At 36.1% G+C, this 21,460-nt stretch overlaps 1 protein-coding gene across 1 annotated transcript in view; it reads left to right on the top strand.

Moving 5' to 3' along the window:
• Positions 1–1,724: 1,724 nt before the first annotated feature.
• The window catches only part of LOC108735914, a 38,366-nt gene continuing 18,630 nt past the window's right edge, over positions 1,725–21,460 (top strand). Inside the window, exon 1 of the mRNA XM_018468135.2 lies at positions 1,725–4,009. Within this exon, the coding sequence (XP_018323637.1) occupies positions 3,827–4,009 (183 nt within the window). The 5' untranslated portion in view covers positions 1,725–3,826. The remainder of the gene's footprint in view (positions 4,010–21,460) is intronic.

Consider the following 21,460-nt stretch of genomic DNA (forward strand, 5'->3'; position numbering starts at 1 on the left):
TGTAAACCGGAACGCTAATGGAACTTGGGCTACTCTACAGGACGATTTCACGAGAATATTCGGAAGACACGCGTACAGCGAAAAGGTAAAACAAGAGCTCCTCAGCAGAAAACAATAAACGCTTACTACACTACCATTATGAAATGCTGAAATTGTGCGATAAAACAAGGGATGCTGCGTATTACATGAAAAAGGAAAATTTTACAAAATTACAGAGGTAGCTTTGGACCAACAACAACGGATAGAGGAATTACGTAACTTAATGGAAAGGGTAGCAGCAGCCGAAGAAGAAGCGTCTCAATCGGTTAACTACTTTTCTCCAACGGAATAAACTTCAAGTGGATCAGTGGAAGTTCTGAGGGTGGAAGTGACGTAACGAGAGAAAAAGCAATACTCAAACATCTATAAACCCAAACGAAAGAAGCTAATCCGGTAGTGCAGAGTCAACGACAGCAGAGAAGTAATAGCCGGCAGTATAAACAGAATGTTGTCAGCTTAGAAAACGGCTTATATTACCGTGTCTACAATAAACATATTGCACACATTGCAGAATGCAAGACAATTGGACCGGACAAAGCTTCAATAAAAATACACAGGTAAATAAAAGGCAGCCGAAAAATCTTTAAAGGCGATGTTTACGGGCTAAAACGTCGTCTTCAACAGTACTTCACCTACTAAAATACTAATGTTTCACTGTGTAATAAATAATAGACACGGGAACGATAACAATAAGCAGGAGCACTCCTTACTGTTGATAACAATAGGTAACAATAGAGTTTCGGCAGTGGGAACAAAATCTGTCATTTAGTATTATTGGGTAATAACTTCCTGACAGTATACTCTGCGGTAATACGCTACAAGGATAAAGGCATCACTTTTGCAAATAAAGTTCAGAACCGTCATTTCATTAACATGGTTGAGGAAGTTACAATATGGGTATGTAAATAGTCTAGTCCGCTGCGGTAATTACCTTAGCAGAAGAAACTGCAATCATACAAGAAAAAGTAATTTAAATGGAAAGAACTTTCGGTAAAGAGAACATAAAAAAGGATGACATTCTGTATAAAGTAACTCTAGACCATTATCACATCACAATTACACGAGGCTCCACAATAAGGTGAAGCATAGAATTAAACGTAGAGTTTTGAATAGAAGGCATCTGACAATATCGAATGAAAACAAAGATATCATAGCGCAGAAGAAAATTGAAATATTTAATGAAGGAAGAACAACGGCAACACTACATAGGATAAGACCTCGCGGCATAGCAACAACTCCAAGAGTAGGTATAAGGACATTTTGCAACTTATTTGGGTGTAACCACATTAACAGTGCACAAAATACTTACCACAACTGACAGACCTATCCAACTCCGACCCTATCGGGTGTCGATGAAAGAATGTGAAATAATTAATCAAAGAATTGCCGAAATGGAGAAAAATAAAATAATATGACTGTCGTATGGTCCGTATTCTTTCCCATAGTGCTCGTCCCAATGAATGACGGAACCTTAAAAATGTGCATCGATTTCCGAAAATTAAATGAGGTACCGGTAAAAGAAAAATATCCCGTTCCGTTGATGGAAAATATTGTAAGCTATTTGAGCAATGCGAAATATTTCTCTACGTTGGATCGGAACAACGCATACTGGATAGTATAAGAAGAAGATCGAAAGAAAACAGAATTAGTAACTTAACACTAACTTCGAGTTCATGATAATGTCATTTGACTTATATGGTGTTGGGATTATGTACCAGCTACTCATGGATATATTGTTTGCCGACATGAAATAGAAAGAGGTTATGGCATATCTTGACAATTTTGTAGTATGGTTCAACACGTTCGAGAAACATATTGCAAGACTGGAGAAAGTGATGCACAAGTTGAGGCTAGCTCAAATAAAACTTCAAACACAAAATGTTTCTTTGCAAACCGAAGGTGAAAGTATTGGTACTGGTGGTAAATAAGAACGGGGTATCCCTAAACAATGACAATATAAATCTGTACAAGAATTCCTATAACTAAAAACTGTTGAGGAGTTACAAAATTTTCTTCGCCTTCGCCGATATTTCACTATCTCACGAAAACAGTATGTAAGTTAGTGAAATTGACGAAACAGTCTACAGGATGCTGAAAGAAAAACTATTATCTGCCCCCAATTTCGCAGCATTACGACCCCACTTCAGAGCTATTGCTGTACTGTGACGCATTTGATTATTTAATTTTAGCCATGTTGATACAAGTGAAGCAAAATGAGGAGCACACCGGTGTCGTTACGAATGCTTCAAAATAATTAAATAAGCAGAAGAAAAATTGCACGATTTCAGAAAAAGAAAATTGGTTACATTTGGATTATATACATGGTAAACAAGTGACTATCGACCACCAATGTTTGTCTTTCATTAAAGACATAGGGAATAACAATCCCATCTTCTATGATGGAGTATCTTCCTGGAAGAATTCGACTGTTCCATTAAGTACAAATCAGAAAGTAAAATGGGTCGTGTGGATGCTTTGTCAAGATACTGAAATCAAACGGCTGTGGCGTAAGAAGACGATCACTTTTAGACATACTATACTCGTTATAAGCAATTAAAAAGTTAAAAAAAGACATTCGGCATGGAATAAACCGGTAAAAGGCCTTGAAACGATAAAGATTTAAATAAGACAGCGAATACATTAAATAATTTCAGAGCCAAAAAGACAAATGATACTGTAGGAGAAAGAACTGTGAACATCGTTCTATCATTCAAAGATTTATCGACGAAGTATATTCAGGATTACTGAAAACGATTAGACAATTCCTTAAAAAGGAGATTGAAACGCATACACAGTTTCTCCCATTGCTGGTGGCTCATCGCACCATATACCTAGTGTCGAATAACATTTAGAAAATACTCAAAAAAACGTGTTACGAAAGAAAATTAGTGATACAGTTCTATACTATCAAAATGACTTCAAATACTATCCGTAACTTATTATGGGATTTTGATGACAAGTTTAAAAATATGTTAATTTACTTTTTCCATAACAAGTGCCAGTTCAACATCCAGGAGTTAAAAATTGCAAAATTCATAACGGTACATTTCAACCGTAACCAAGAGTAAATAAAGAGAAATATATGTGTAATATAAAAAACAAAACAGACGCCAAGGTATACAATATACTGCAACATGATATGCAGAAACTAGCAACAGACTGATGCATATATTCGTGCACTACGAGTAGTATATGAAAATCCAAAGCAGGGAACACCAGCATTACGTAGAAAGATAAAAAAATATGTAACAATCGATAATATCCTATACAGAAAAAAAACTGCTAATCTAGCCGGGAAGATAAACTTCTGGTAGTTGCGCGTAAGTTAGTAAAGGATTTGCTAACTAAATATTTAAACGTTTTAGACTTTCAGTTTTAAGGCATATTTCAAAATTAATTAAATATTTCATGGTTATAAAGTTGCAACTGTAGAAGGGTGACGTGGTCGATGGCGGTCTGATGTGAAACCGATAACGAAGGCTAGCCTAAACAATAAAATAACACGTTGCTTATCTTAGACAAAAGTGTATATGTAAACCATGAGTAACGAATGTAAGAAAATAATATAATAGGCATTCATATATTGTTCCTTGCGTTGTTCAGCAGTTTGTGAATTAAAATACTTCTCTTAAAATATACTTTACTTTTCATTATCTTAAATTTTTCTTACATAAAGACAGCGACGGGATATCACCCTGTTAAACCCTTATAGTGTATGGACAAAAATACTTGCAAAGTGCGGTGAAGTGACTTTTGTGACGAACTTATAATTGTACACATAAGAACGATGAGCACACCACCGGGAACTCCACCACGGCGACGTAAGTCGCGCAAGAGGCCACCCTTGTCCTCAAGTGCTACATCATTTACGACTTCTACGAGCAGTGATACCAAGGGGAATAGAAGAGCTCGTAAACAGAAAAAGATAATTCGTGATCTTCGGAAACAGGTAGATGCACTCAACCAAAAGGTGAGTACTCCTTTTGTTTCCGTTCTTCCGACGAGTGTGTCCGTGAATGAAACTCTATTACCCGTGTTCGATCCGAGTGCGAACTCTTTTGACGCGTCGGACTGGGTGCGAAAAGTAGACGAACTGAAAAGGTTTCATAAATGGGGCGATGTGTTGGTCGTTAAGTTTGCTGCGAACCGATTAAAAGGAAACGCGCGGAAAAGGTACAATTCATGAAAGTCACTATGTGTATCATGGAAAAAATTTAAAAACCAAATGCTGCCAAAATTTTCCCCCACAAGAACGATTTGGCAAGCTTTTAATTGACGCGGCTCTTTACAAACCCACACCGCGTCAAAATTTGGGAGATTTTTGCTACGAGAAGGTTGCTAAATTGAATAGATTACGTTTGAAAATTTCACCCGAGCAATTAATAGACAGCGTAATTGAAAGTATTCCGGACGAAGCTATAGCTATGACAACTAGAGCCGCTAATTTAAAAACGGTTGGCGAATTAGCAAACTATTTAAGTTACATTCAAACTGCGGGCGTTCGTCTCACTGGCCCTTCAACATCAAAAGGGCATATTCCTGCTATAATTGCCAAAGATGGAGTTGGAATTCAGAAACGGTTTAAGGAATGGACATTTGCTGAAAAACGTATAGCGCGTTTTAATTGTGGCGGCAACCACAAAGCAGCTAGATGCAAGAAACCCCGCATTCTTTGTCGATTGTGCAATAAACGGGGTCATTTTCAAGACCAATGTCCTAACAAAGGTAAGACAAAAATTAAACAAACCGCCAGCGCAGAGTCAATAAGTGAGATCGGTTGTAAATCTTCAAAGCACGTTTTGTGCATGAAAACAGCGAAGATCAGGGATCAGAAAATCAAATGTTTAATTGATACAGGTAGCGCGTGTACGCTAATGAAAGAAAGCGTCGTCCGAAAATTAGGATTAGAAATTAAAAGCGGAGAGGGACGTTCTTTAAAAAACTTTATGGGAGGCACTATTACTACTAATTTATCAGCGGCCGCAACCGTTATAATTGAAGGAGTGATAGCGTCGGCGAACGCTATCATTTTGGACGATGAGTTTTTGACGCAGGATTTAATCATTGGAATGGATTACTTAGGACAGACGCACGCAGGGCTTAAGAAAATTCGAAACGTAGTGTCATTGTATACATTATTGAAATTACGCGATGAGTTGATAAACGCCATTGAATTCAGTCCGGATGACAGGTTGGAACTGGAAAAAATTCAAGTCGGAACCGTATCTGATCAAGAAAAGCATAGGATGTTTCAATTACTTTGTGAATACAGGAAATGCATTTCGTTTACTCTAAAAGACATCGGTAAAACCAACACAGTAGAAATGCACATAAAGTTAATTACTGACGAACCAGTTACTTATCATCCGTATCGTCTGTCAATTGGAGAGAAACAGATTTTAAAACCTATGATCGAAGAGCTGTTAGAAAATGAGATTATAAGACCTTCTGAATCACCGTACGCTAGTCCAGTGCTATTAGTCACGAAAAAAACAGACGACTATCGAATGTGTATAGACTTTCGTAAGTTGAACGCTATTACTGTAAAGGATAAGTATCTTTTACCCTTAATAGAAGACCAGATCGACAGGCTGGGCAAAAACATGTTCTTTTGTGGACTTGACCTAGCATCGGGATACTATCAAGTACCAATGGCCAAAGTCTCCATCAATAAAACGGCCTTTGTAACGCCTGGTGGGCATTATGAATTTCTGAGATTGGTCTTCGGACTCACAAATGCGCCGGCAGTTTTCCAACGACTCATCAACAATGTTATGGGGAATTTACGAAATGAGATCGCTTTTTCATACATAGACGATATTATAATTCCGTCGGTTTCTGTAGAAAAAGGAATGGAACGTTTGTGAAAGGTATTAGATAGATTGAAGAAGTACAACTTGACGCTGAAGTTGAGTAAATGCTATTTCATCCAAACAAAAATCGAATACCTTGGTCGAGAAATAAGCAGCCAGGGCGTGACCCCCGGCACAAGAAAAATAGAAGCCATTCTGAACATGCCGGAACCAAGAAATGTTAAGGAAATCCGTCAGTTTTTAGGACTAGGAGAATATTTCCGAAAGTTCATCTGTGGCTATGCGTCGGTGGTCGAACCATTAACGCGCCTACTAAAGAAAAATGTCCCATGGCATTGAGGTGAGGAGCAATCTAACGCCGTTGGAAAGGTCAAACAGATATTGACGACAAAACCTTTATTGGCAATTTTCGATCCCGAACTACCCACAGAACTACACACAGACGCCAGGCTCAATGGGAGTTGGTGGCGTCCTAATACAGTTCAAGAAGAAGAAGAATCAGGGTCTATTTGATTGGTATCAATTTTAAGGTCATCACTGACTGTAACGCTTTAAGAACTACATTTGTAAAGAAAGACCTAATTACCAGAGAGGCTAGATGGTGGTTACAGGTGCAAGATTTCAAGTCCGAAGTCGAATATCGTGCCAGTAATCGAATGCGTCATGTGGATGCATTGAGCCGCCTCATTGATACACCCGAAGTTTGTTCTGTCAAAGTAACTGAAGCTGACTGGATTGTGGCCGTTCAGAATCAAGACGATGAAGTACGACGAATCAAACAAATCTTGGAAACCATGATAAAGAACGGGGAGATGAAAGATTATTTTGAAAATTACGCTCTTAAGGACGACAATGTGTACAAGAAACAAAAAAACGGAAAGTTAGCGTGTTTGTCGACTCTGCCATGACGAATCTGGACACTTTGGAACAGAAAAGACGCTTTCGCGCATTTCAGATAACTATTGGTTTCCCGGAATGCGTCGTTTTGTGGAACGATATATCAGATCCTCTTTGTCCTGTAATTATTATAAACCGACCACTGGAAAAAAAGAAGGAGAAATGTATCCTATTGAGAAAGCTCCCATTTCTTTTCATACCCTACATGCCGATCACGTGGGACCGTTCCAAACCAGCATAAAAGGAAACAAGTACATACTTGTTATCGTCGATGGCTTCACCAAGTTTGTAGTCATTGAACCGGTGAAAGATACATCAGCCAAAAGGGTCATCAAGGTATTTATAGACTTGATGCATTTATTTGGAGCACCACAACGACTTATAACAGATCGTGGCACAGCATTTACGGCTAAGACGTTTGAGACATTTTGTAAGACATACGGAATCAGACATGTACTAAATGCAGTGGCGACACCCAGGGCGAATGGTCAATGTGAAAGGGTGAATCGCACTGTTTTGCATGCATTGGCAACCACAGCTTTGAGTAGTCCCGAAAATAAGTGGGACACTTGCGTGAAACAGGTTCAAGGGGCGATAAATTGTACCACAAATAAACCACGGGACTTAGTCCACTTGAGTTACTGGCAGGCTACAAGGCACGTAGCATTGCAGAGGCATCTCTTCTAAGTGCTGTTCAAGAGAACTTGGAACGGCTTAACTTACAGGAGATAAGAACTAAAGCTCAAAATAAGATAACAGCAGATCAAAAGATCCAGAAGGAAAAATTTAATCGAACTCGCAAAGCTGCAAAAAGATACAAGGTAGGCGACATTGTAATGACACTGCGGACCGAAGCGCCAGCAACAGGGGGTAGTAAAAAGCTACTAGCAAAGCATAAGGGGCCCTTCAGGTTACACAAGTTCTGAGAAACGACTGCTACGAAGTAGAAGACATGAGAGAAGGAATGAAGCGATACAAAACCGTAATGGCTGTCGATAAAATTAAGCCCTGGATCGTGTTTAAAGGTGGGTCTGAGTAATTAGGAACTTAGGGTGAAGGCCCAAACAAGGAGTTCTCAGGAACATAGGGCGAAGGCCCAAATAAGGAGTTCTCGGGAACTTAGGGTGAAGGCTCAAACAAGGAGTTCTCAGGAACTTAGGGCGAAGGCCCAAACAAGGAGTTCTGAGGAACTTAGGGCGAAGACCCAAAACAAGGAGTTCTCAGGGACTTAGGAGGTTGGCCCAAACAATGGAACTTTAATAAATTCAGGGCCCACAGCTCCGAGCAAAGGTTTGACTTATTAGTAAAGAACATATGTACTTTCAGATGCAGAATCAGGCTCTTCAGGCCCTGGGGGCAGGGCTTAAACAGGAAGGCCGAATGTAGGAGCGGTAACGTGGTCGGCGGCGGTCTGATGTGAAACCGATAACGAAGGCTAGCCTAAACAATAAAATAACACGTGGCTTATCTTAGACAAAAGTGTACATGTAAAGCATGAGTAACGAATGTAAGAAAAGAATATAATGGGATTTCATATATTGTTCCTTGCGTTGTTCAGCAGTTTGTGATTTAAAATACTTCTCTTAAAATATACTTTACTTTTCATTATCTTAAATTTTTCTTACACAACTCTTTCAAAATTTATAAAACACATATCGAATTCGTTTACTTGCAAAATAAGCGCATTGGCATTCTGCAGCAACGAAACAGTAAAGGAAAAAGAATTATCTATGTACAAATAGAAATTAACGCAAGTTCGGTAGTTCTAGTTACAGTGAAAATTATAGAAGCGAAAAAGAAAGAAGGTTTCTAACCTAGTTAATATCGGAAATTTTATCAGTTTTCACTAAATCAGCTAAATCTAATAAACATCTAGAAACAGCGAATGACCCATGTTGAACCATAAACAAATAATCACTCATTCATCAATAAGTTTAGCGCGTGAACGAGATCGATGGTCTAATCGCGGACAGTCGACTCGGGAACGCGTTAACAAAAAGAGTCTACCCTTAAGAGGGTAACCGGTAGGAAACCTTAAGTGTTGGTGGCACTACCTCCAGATCAAGGTGATTGCAACGCTCTTATCAACGTAAGTGGTTTTGTTAACTTTTACGAAATGGATTTGCATTGTAAGGATGATCCTCTTTATAAACGTTTCTGTTCAACTCTCATTTGTAATATTATCTACCTAAATTACTTGACTAACTCTAAATCCAGTTGCAATTGTCATATTGTCTTTTTGAATTTCATATCTATTTTATTTTAAAAGTTGTTATTGTTTTCCAATACCGCCTTTCTCTTCTAAAAATGGAGACTCTGGGGGAAATGGAATTCCCAGATACTATCACACAAAGGAACATGGCGTTTTATAGAAGAAAGGTCACAATAACAACAAAATTTATAGAAAGTCATGACGTCGGGAGAGTGAGATTGTGGTCATGAGGATGGATCCAGCGATCACGATAGTGGGTAAAATAAATCGGTTTCGTGGTAAAACAGTAGTATCGAGGCTATAGTACTTACAAAGACGTTAAGTGGGCTGGTGATATATATTAGGGACAATCTACAGCCTCAAAGAAAAATTAATTTTATCCAGGTTGTAAATAGACGTAGTTATTTTCAAGTTCACGTTTAAGTTCACATGAATCACAAGGACGTGATTCTTTTTTGAAGGTGGGGATGTTATATTGTGTTCGCAATGTCCAAAATTATAATTATCATTTTCCCGGGATTAAGTCTGCGTAACTTTCAAAATGCAGAACTAACATACGCAATTGCATTTGCTATGGTTCCGAGATATATTGGTCGATTTGCGAAACCGCCACACTGAACCGATACATAGAAGCACGACCAACGTAAGCCGAGTCAAAATTCCAAACATTTCATGTAACGATAACGAAAAAAAATACTATGAGGGGTCCTATAGAGAGCAAAGGTAAATGAAAAAAGAGGTGAAGTCCGCGAAGTGGTCGTGAAGTCGGGAGAGGAGGTGATCCATTGGTCTGTATAATTCGGGAATCGTCGAGTACATCATAGACTGACGTTAGCTTGACGATTTCAACCCTCTACCGAAATCTGCCCATAGAGGGTGAATCACCGGATCGTCGTGCAGCGGATAGTCTTCTCTAAGAAGTCAAGGAAGAGTAAGGGTACGATTGTTAAACTCAATCTCCCGCAGTGGTTCTTAACTCCTTCCTGATAGGTTGTTGTTTGTTTATACTTATTGTTATAACTTTTTCGTTTACCATAGCGCAATATGTTGTGTGAGTGCAACTCTGCTTGGCAGCACTATCCTATGAGATGGAGTTAAGTAATAGACTCGAGGTGTGAAAGTAGAGGGCCGATCACGAAAGCAAGTACATGCAGACACGCTCAAACTCACCGCCTATAAATGTATTTCAGATATCACGAGTGTGTTTTATTTTAACCTTATACCTCAACACAATACAACAATTTAATTAAGAAGTGAAGTCCCAGAAAGAAGTCGTCGGTAATATCGACCACCAATACTTGGTGGCGTAGGCGTGTGCCTGGGTTATCGGACGAATCCTGCATTTTACGACCACTCGAGGGTTGACTATTCTTCTTGATGCGCCTGTATCCATTATCGGAATCAACTTCCTACCATCCACAAAACTATCCATCATAAATGAATTACCGGTAACTGTTTTCTAAACAGAGATAATAATAGGGACTTGGAGACGCATAGCCGACTTTCGCCCCACAAATCTGACTAGTCTTCGTTTACCTGATTTTCTTTATCGACTGACGTTTGTCTCCCTCTTGAAGGAGAGCCGCTACTCAAATGCAAAATTCTTCCACTACTCTAACACGCAGCACTTCTCCTTCTGTTGCTACAATCCTGCGAAAGAGGATCAAGTTTGTCGCAACTCCAATAGCGTTCTTCCTCCTTTGTTTCAGCAAGACATCACTTGTTTGGTTATTTTGATCATCTTCTTGAAATGATTCTTCGTCGTTCTCAAAATTCAACGGAGCTCGGATTCGGACATGTCCCTTCACTTGTTTCGTCTCGTATTTTATAGAGTACGACAACGCTTCGCTTGCAGTTTTATGACGGGATAATGGCAGGGCCTAGTTATGATATCTAAAATACTTTGTAACAATTATAAGACGCAACGTCAGCATGCAACGCATGTAAGAATATTAATCTTATCAGGAAATTGCATTGTTCGGATATTAATTAGCTTACTAAGATATTGAATAAGAATTGTAATGTTAATAATTGTAATTATTTTAAATCAGTTGTTGTTCCATTTTCAAACTGTTAACATCTCGATTGATTGACAAGTAAACGCACATAGTGTATTATTGTTTTTCATTCGACGGGGCAGCAACTCATGTTTTTCTTAGCCAGTCGAATTTCGACCTTAAATTCGGCGGCAGAAAACATTAACTGCCTGCTGCATTTCAACGACTCGTACCCCATCAATAAACATTTGGGTGGACAGCTGATCTGCAAAATCGTGAGGTGCAAGTTAACCGCACAAACATTCGACCTGTTAAAGACTTTCGCTGCTGAGTTGTAGGCGGCTTTTCAACTGAGTACATTTATTGTAGGTGCTTGTCACCGTAACACATTTCCAATCATTCCACCAGAATCGTTTTGCTGTATATCTGGTATTCCTTGTACCACGTCCAAAGCTTCTTCGCGCAATGCTACCTAATATTAAAGTAGGGGGTTTCTCCGTTGAATAGAATGTTGGTGATTTTATTTTTTTATTTCGATCTTGGCATTTAATCGAATTTCCGCCCGTTCGTGGTGGTGGTTTTCACCTCATTTAATTCCTCCTGAATTTCTGTTACTATACTGGCAAAATGTTTCTGCACTACCTTTAGTCTTCTTGCATTTCTGACCTTACTCCCTTTAATTCTTTTTGCAATTTTGACTTTACTCCTTTAAATTCTTCTTGTATTTCTACTCTTACCTCTTTCTTTCAGTTCTTCTTTCAATTTCTCCTGACCTGTTCTTATTTCTTCTTTTAATTTTTCCTGATCTGCCTTCTTTTCTTCTTGGCCTGCCTTCATTTCTTTCATTATTTCGGTCTTGTCCGAAAAAATTGGGTTCCTCTGGGATATCTGATTGATCAGAATCCATTATTAAAACATCAAGATTCCACCAACTCCTTCCCACGTGTAAACCGAGACTGCAAGTATTTTCTAGAAAGTCCTTCGGGAAATGGAAATACCGTTTTTTCGAATTTCTTCTTTGTCTCCATCGATATGGGTATCAACCGAAAAACGTTTCCATTGAATTTTTTCTACCGAACAGTTTTCGGGAATCTCTGCAAACTTGCCCGATAACCTCACCTGAACTATGAGATTTAGATATTTTTTTTTTTACACTACTTCTCTTTCCTATTCTTACTATGTTTTCAATGACGTCTGTCGTGACTTAAAAAAGACGTCGCTTTTACTGTCGCTATACTCCATGTTAATAAGATAAAAGAAGAAAGAAAATATGATATAGTCTCTACTGTACCATTTTTGTTGTTGTTTTTGGTATCTAGCTGAGAGAAACCTCTTTTTTTGCTACACTTACTTCAAAAACCATAACACATTATAGAAAAATTACGTACTGATTCCTTCAACGATGATGATGACGTCAACGGTCCACCATATTTCTTGGTCGAGAAGTAAATTGTTTTGCACATTGGTGAAGATACTTGAATAAAATCTTCGTTGTTATTGGAAATATTTGGCAAGCTTCTTTTAATACCAACCATAATTCATAGATGGTTTGTATAACTTCTTGCCTCGAACGAGAAGGCCAAGGAATGAGACAACGCCTGATGCTGCAGTCCCCTCCCCCTTTGGTCACTATTTCTCTCCCATGCACAAAAGCAACCTAGCACGCTCATGCGCATTACTGCTTTCAATTTTAATTCCACTCTACGTTTCACACCTTTCACCGTTTTCACAAGTTCCGAACAATGCATCAGTAGTTTCATATAGTCTATAAATACACCTTTATTTCTTTTTACTTACGTCATCTTAGATGTCTTGTTATCATTCGCTTTACTAGACAAATCCGTCTTCTGCATCGTTAGATCGTTACCGACTTACTTGCATTCTCTTCTCCCAAGCGACGGCTCTTCCTCAGCGTTACGTTTTTCATCCCTTTCACACGCTTCTTTCATATTTTTTTTATGGATTTTTCTACCATTCGTCGAAGAAATCTTATCGAACATTACTAATATAGGTCACTGTCGTTATATACCATAATAATGTTCTACGAATTTCTAAATTAACTAATCGCAAGGATAGAAGTGACTTATTTTTATTGAAGGCGACTCGACCTTGCACTATCCTCTGCCTTATATCCCTACTATTCCTTCCGTCCTAACTTATTTGACTTCCTAGATACCTAAAATCAACCACTTCTTCTAATCGTTCGTCTCCTATGTTTATATTAGTCGTTCCCCTACTTTCTTCCCTTTCATATCAGTATTTTTGTTTTACTTTTATTTATTTTTATACAATACTGTTTTGTTAATACCGCTTCTATTTTATTTAAAGCTATCTCTGACTCCTGCTTGCTAGATGCTAATACTGCTACATCATCTGCAAATCTAAGCATTCTAATCTTTTGACCCTCCATATCTATCCCTATAGTTGTACTGTCTTTAATTTAATTATGTTGATCGCGACTTCGATGTATTGATCAAAAAGTAGCAGTGACAGTGTGCATCCTTGTATGACTCCCTTCCTAATATTTACTTCTCTACGTTGCTGCTCCGTCTGCCTGTTGCTCTTTATACAAACTAATTGTAAGTATCACTCTTCTATCTCTGTAACTCATCCCTACATTTTTAAGTACATATATTTAATATCTTGTCCCATTTAACATTGTCAAAAGATTTTTCTAAATCTACAAATCCTATATGCACTCTTTCCTTTTTCTATCGGTTTCTCAGTAGTTATTCGTATCACAAGGAATTCTTAAGAACCATCTACCCATAGCTTATGCTAGTAGGATTCTTAACCCTGGCGAGACACACGCTACTTCACTATGGAACGCGAGTGTTTAACCGTTGTAAGGGGAGTCAGACACTTCCGTCCATACCTTTTTAAAAAAAAAAAAATTACTATCATCACAGATCATGCAGCATTAAAATGGTACTGGTAAAAAATAATTCACTTTAATGAAAAACTATACTAAAAATTCTCATTGTTAAAAATGATTATACATCGGTTCGACGATTTTGTGACCTAATAGGTTAGGCATGATCGTCGTTGTTGCTGCTATCAACACTCGTAGCGTAGTGGTAAAACAATTGGTCCAAGAAAGAGAGGAAAAGTTGATTTTTGGAGGCAATTGAAGATCGCTAAAACAGTGTACAGCACTGTAGAGGGCCATGAAAATAGTGTCCCAGGCCAAAATGTAATGTGCAACTTGTTGTCTTTGTTTACTAAATAAGCGTTGTAAGAGGTGTAAAAATACGTTTTTTAATTATGTACGCTCTAGTTTAGTTTTCAGGGAACTACAGTTTATACTTATTTTTCGATATTGGAAAAACCTATAATTTGAGACGTGAATCGTTAAATTTGGTTGATTTGTTATTGTGTAATTGGAAAAAAATCTTCAAAAACAACTGTTTTTTTTTTAAATGCTCATAACAATTGCAATAATGATTATTTTAATGATTCTACTTTTTCGAATAAAAGCCTTTTAAATTACGCATCGAATGGAATGTGAATGAACTCGATTGATTGACTTGTTGCTGAGATATTTCAATTTGTTTACCCCCCAGTTTGTTTCAATACGTTAGATGTTCATGATCATAATTTGTTTATTAACTTTTCAAAGGGAGAATCCGCTTGAATCATCTCGAAAAGTTATTAAACAAATGAACAATTAACCTACTGGGATAAACAAATTGAAATATCTCAGCAACAAATCAACCAATCTAGTTGATTCACGTTCCATTCTGTGGCGAAATAACACTTATTGTTTTTTTGTGTGTAAATATTTTTTCTAATTTTATTTCATTTTAATTCAAATATTATTTCAATTCTTTTCAATTTCGTATATTGTAAATACTTTGGTTTCCTTTCAATCTAAACTCTATTGTTCTTTCAATCACTTTTACCTGGAAATCCAACTTCAACCATACCTGCATGCACTCCCATACTAATATCTGGTTTTACCCTTAATTGCTTTGTCTTGAATTCTGTACTATCTAATTCTGCGTATTCCCAGAAACTAGTGTCTTCACCCTCTCTCTCACTACTTTTCCTTCTAGAACATTCCATCAAAACCTACTAACAACCCTATCCTATAAATACTCCAAAATTTCATATCTCAAGAGAGTCTACAGTCTCTCGTTTACCGCCTCTACTACCATTTGTAAGTGCTTCTGCTTTTATCTGTATTGTTTTCATTTTTTGTTGTCTTTGTTATTGTTATTGTTATTGTTGCATTATCTTGTTCTTTTTGTCACTTTGTTCTCGTTTGTTTGTTTCACTCCTTGTGCCTTTTTGTTACCTGTGTTTTCGTTTGTTATTGTTATAAATTGTTATTTGTTATTAGTGTTTTTTTGGTATTTAAGTAATATCCACCAAAAAACACTAAATCGATTCGTAATTTAAATTTATTTTTGACAGTTTTTTTACAATTACGCAATACCAAATTTATCAAATTTAATAATTCACGTCTCAAAATGTAGGGTTTTATAATGTGGAAAAAAGAGTATGTACTTTAGTTTTATAAAAACTAAACGAGAGTATGCATAATTAAAAAACGCATTTTTGTACCTTTAAACGCTTATTTAGTAAACAAAGACAACGAATTGCGTGGTACATTTGTGTCTGGGATATTCCTTTCGTGCCCCTCTACAGCGCTGTACACGGTTTTACCGGTCTCCAATTTCCTCTTTAAAATCAACTGTTTTTTTTGCGTAAAACCTAGGATCCGGGTTCAATTCCCGGCGAGGGCGTGACAATTTAAGGTTATCTGTAGTGGTAAACACAATTACATAAATTAAGCTTTCTTACTATTAAAAACATAAATTTCCTGTTTGTTTAGTAAGTGCTGCTGTCAAAGAATACTTTTAATCGAAATCTGTGAACGTTGCGAATTACCCTTCATGCTTGAATAACTGACATTTTATGAATTTAAATCCAATGTCAACAAATAATAATAGACCGGATATGGCGAATAGATCATCAGAAATTAACACTAATGTTTTCCTATAATTTAGATTATGTAAATAAAAGTCACGGCTGGTGAAATACTTCACTCATTTCATTTGATTGTTGGTACTGTTTGAAGTAAGTGAATAATTTGTATATGATGCAGTTACTACAGTTTACCAGAATGACTTGTTTGTATTTTATACTTCACATCTTTATCAATAATAAGGACGCTTGTGTAAGTACCTACCGTTGAATTATCAGTAAGAAAAAAGTATGGGTATATATATTCCGATAAATTTTAAGTAGTAAATAAGTAATTTTGAATGGTCCTCACCCCTACATGATAAAAATTCATAATCACATAAGATCACAAATTTAAATTTTTACATAAGTATGACTTTGTTAAAATGTAACACACTGTATTCATTCTTTTCATTGTTTAATTAAACGACAAAGACAAAACGCAAAAAAATAAAATGCGCTAAAATACAAGTTAAACCTGTACAAATTCATTGAAATTGGAGTTATGTTGTAGTATTTGTAAGGTTAATAATATGTATCGCGTACAGTAACAAAATTTCTAAATCGCGGCCTATGGTTTCGCTTCCGTTAGACTTATCCAGAATTTTGTTTTTTAGTTTTAATTAATTTATGTAAAAATAATTGTAATCAAATGCAATAGATTGCAGATGTTTATGGGTGCTTCCATGGGCAACTCTATGTCCACAGGCATTTTTCACTGTAGTAGTTAGCACACCTTGTTTTTATATTAAATAGTAGGCAATTGTTTTTAATTGTCAACGATTTAGTATTGTTTTGTAAGCCCTGTTCATTAAATGACGTTAGGTATTGTGGTATATATAACCTAACAGAATATTCGTAGGTTTTCTTCTGAATCGTCAGTCCCTAACCCGTCAGTCCCTCGCTTGATTGATCGATTGAGATTGATTATTTAATAAACAAGGAGCCTTTTTTATTAATTATTACTTCATTGAGCAAAGGGCCTCGTTTGTTTAATTTTTTACCTTATCTTAAAGAATTTTAGCTAAAGCTAGACTTGATTAACATTTTTTAAGTTAATTAATAATGATGTCTAAAATAGGTTCCTAATAAAAGTGAAGCTATGCCTGTGTAGGAGTCTTATTTTTTTACATTAATTGCCTTAAAAAATCTTATATTACAATATATCAGCATAATTTTCATCAGTCCGTAGCTATATGTGTCAGTCCCTAGATGTCTACAAAAACCTGAATTTCTAAAATACTAAACAAAGTGACTGGCCCTTTTGAACATTAATTATTCTATCGATCAGTCATAAATCACACTAATTTAAAATTGCACAGTATGTAAAAAATAGTAAAGACTAATTACATCATAGAGTTGCCCTATTTTCGTAGAATCACCCTTATATGTATAGTGTATTAGAGAAAATACAGTCCTTAATTACGGGTTTTCCTTACTATTAGATAAAAATTTTGTTTATGGTAAAAAATTTCATGTTTTTAGGGATTGAGGACACTGTTTACACCTATCGATTAAAGCTAATTTGATTGCACATTCTAGTAACTCAGTAAAAACAGAAAACGAAAACCATTTCATAACTATTTTGCTTTAAAAAAATATGGCGCGTAGATACTTGTCATACTCTATATTAAGAGTTTAGGATCATATTTGTATGTTAATTTTAAGCCCAATTTCGACTAGTTCCAATTGACCGCCGTTTGCATTTTTTTTTTGTCTCTGGTACATGAACTACTTCGTACATCCTTCATCAAGTGTCAGATATATTTTTTAACACCCCAATATTTATCCTATATTTCCATTACTTGACTACTACCTGTCACATACATTTTAACAAAAAATAATCTTCCCTTCCATCGTTTACAAATGTTGCAAATTCTTCTTTTTGGTGTTTTTGTTATGAATGTAGTAATACGTATATTAAAACTAAACAGAAATTTGAATGGACAAAAAATAAAATAAAAAGGGTAAAATGCATCAATTGTTATTCCGCTTCTTTTTTTATCTTTTCTGCGAGTAACTCTTCTTCTTTTTCTCAACCCTATCCATAAATACCTACACTTCCACCTCTTTTTCATTAATAATCCGATCATCTTCCAAAAGTCAACAATGTTTTTCGAAAGTACCCAATAACCTTCACACAAAAAGTTGATTATACATATTATAAACAAATTAATTTCAATAAGTGAAGAGTTTTGAAGGATGTAAACTACATGCAACAAGGAAACGCATGGCAATTTAGTTACGAATTACAACAATTTGCAATTTGAAGCCGGTCCTGCACGTGAAATGGCAACGTAGATATTAGGGTGGGTCATGCTAGTATGGAAAAAAAAGTTTATGAATCAAATTCTAATAGTAATATTATGTTGTAGTGTACTATAAAAAGTAGTTTTAGCTAAAAAACGGATAAGTAAACATACATCTTCAGCCCGCGCATGCGCTTTAAAATTATACGTTTTTGAAAAAAAAACACGTGGCATAGTTCTTTATTAGAAATTACTTAAAATACTAATGAAACGTAACAAATATTTAGTGAAAGACGTATATTAACGTTTAAAACAAAAAACAAACAAATACACATAAAAGGTTATCAAAAAACATATTTATTTTAATACTAAAAATTCCGCCTACTATCGAATTTCGGCATAACTTTCCTTGAAGCTAGTTTTGCATGAATCATGCCGTCCCTTGTTTTTTTATCACATGCCGACATTGCAGCTTCTGTCACTATCTTTACACTTCGTTCAACCGCGTATGTATGGAAAGGCAGCCTAATAAACAACATCCTTTCGTCACCTTTTTTTCTCTATAATCTGAATAAGTTCATCATTCGTTTGATTTCATAGAATAGGCGGATCAAAGTTGGTTTCTTGCCAGTTTATTAGATCAATGTAACATTTAGCATCAAAATTAAGTTTAGGCACTTCAAAAGTGCGTGGTAGTTTTCCCGTTGTAGTTGAACTACGGGCTTTTAGAATTCTTCTAACTGCAAGTTACAGAAATGTGTTCTTCAATAACTACTTGCTTGTACCTTTTGGTTCCCTTTTTGACTATCTTCAGGGTTTTATCTTTCCGCCCATCAAAATATAAAGCAGGCAAGTTTAAAGGCGCTTGATTCTTCATAAGCGCGTCACGTATTTTCCTTCTCTCTCTTCGCAGTTTTGATTTATCTATAACTATATCTGACGAAAGTTCATGTAAAACTGCAGAAGCAATCGCCGCACCATCTCTGTCGGATACTCCATAACGGTCACATATTTGCGACAACACCGGTAAATTTTTCACGGATTTCTTATTTTCCATAGTTCCTGAGGTAGAAGGTAAGGGCTCTTCTATATTTTTGTGCAGCTTTTCCAGAAATGAATCACTACTTGTTGACAACATTAATTCTTGTTCTAGCATTTTGGATGGATTGTTATCGCTCTTCAGACAGATTTTTGCTTGCTTTCGAATAAACTTTTTTGTAAACTTTTAGTTCGATTTCGATCTCATTTTTATCTCACCCCGTTGATCAATCAAAAAATCGTGTTCTTCTTTAGGAACTTTAACTTCTCTGGGACAATTGCACTGACTTATTATCTTGCATTTGCATGAACAAATTTCGAACAAAATTTCGCTTTGCTGCAAGAACTCAGTTTTTTCTCAGTTGACAACCTTTTCAATGATTTGATAATATTTTTGCATTTGGAATGATAACCCTTCAGGAGCTGAATGACTTTTGTATCCGAGACTACAGGGATTGATGCCTTTTGCCGTACTACTTCAACTTTCTGGGTTACAATTTCTGCAATTTCGGAAAACGCGGGCTCTTTGTTACGTCTATTTTTAATTTTCACCTGTAGTCTATTCCACTCGTAACATTTCATGACATCCTGGTATGTTAGTAGTACGTTTTCTTTTATATCTCCCATAGTTCCAAATATAGGACATTTGTATGACTGTCTATTATTTGACATGATAGAAAAATTTAACTTCCAAGTTCTAAAACAAAAATTACACAATTTACAATTTCACAAGATTCCACAAGAAACTAGTCACATTGATACATGAATTCTCTGAATGCACTTACGTCAAAAAGTCTTCTTTTAATAAACAACACGGTTTATATAACAAAAGTTGTTTGTTGTAATTGTTGGTAATGTATGTGGTGGTATCCCGCCGAAGGCTCTTTTGGTTAATTCACTTCGAATTAAAAGACTGCTTTTCTTTTTGCACTTTATTTACACTAATTAAATTTGGATATAATTTGAATGATTGAAGATGAACTGTAAAGTTGAATATGAATTTGGTTTGGATTGTAATAATATAATAATGAATTTCTATCTTGGTCCAGGACTTAAATAGTCTACACCAAAATAGGACACGCCTCTAAGTAATACAGACCCCTTGGTCAACGCTACTATTGTTGCTATGCACCCTTCAGGTACCCAGAGAAAGTCCGGCGTGACGTAGTTGGGGACTCGGACTTTCCCAACATTTGGTACCTACCTGAAGGGTGTAATAAAGAGGCCCAAAGCTGTTTGTAACACAAAATTTGAAGTTATATACAGATATACAGATATATACAAAAAAAATATACAAACTAAAATAACTATAAAACGAGAATATACAAATATCGAAACCCATCGACACTGAACAAAAGTAACGTGTATTTCAATGGTAACTAATTAAAACATTAAACTATATCCAACGTCAAACCTGTAACTTAAGGTGTAAAAGTGGTACTTTTTTCAAAACTTCAATGGCGTTGCGCGGGCTGTTCCAGTTAAAATAATTCAATAATATTTTAAAGGGATTATAACGATACCTGACTTTTCATATTTTCGCTATTAGAAATCGATTACTTAAAAAGAATTTTTTTGACCCACCCTAGTAGATATGTACGAATGACGAACTGGGATTAAAACCCTGAAGCTACTGTTACAGTGTAATTTCAGTTGTACTTATTAGTATTAGGGATAATTATACAATATTTAGCATGGTGTAATTTTTAATATTTATATAAGTTACTGCATTGACTGCTATAGTGTATAAATGTACATTATTACAAATATCACCCTGTTGGGGCCTCTCAAAACATTTGGTCCCAATAGATAAATTCTGCGAAGGCTTCGTCGGTCAGCTACCCTTATTTAATTACACTACGCTGTAATGTTGTCTATGTATTTTTGGGTCTTTTCCTATACTTTTCTATAGCTTTGTTCTCGCAGGTACTGGTGATGGTAATATTATAGTTTGATTTTATTCCATTTTTGGTAGTAGCTTAGTTCAGTTCAAAAAGTTAAGTTTTGTCGTTCAGCTTAACCAGATCTATTTTTTGTCACTAATTTTGTCTTCCGTTTTTACATTGTTTCCATGTTCTCAATATGTTTAAGTGTTGTAAATAAAGTGTGTACATAGTTTTGTTTTACACTGGAATTTTATTCACTTCGGTCATTTATCCAAAACATTCTGAGAAAATACTGCTCGTGGAAACACGGCAAACAGCTACATCCATGGCGAATGTAGTAACAGTAACGATTATCGTTACG

This window comes from Agrilus planipennis, unplaced genomic scaffold, assembly GCF_000699045.2.
Source record: "Agrilus planipennis isolate EAB-ADULT unplaced genomic scaffold, Apla_2.0 scaffold95, whole genome shotgun sequence".
Taxonomy (NCBI): domain Eukaryota; kingdom Metazoa; phylum Arthropoda; class Insecta; order Coleoptera; family Buprestidae; genus Agrilus; species Agrilus planipennis.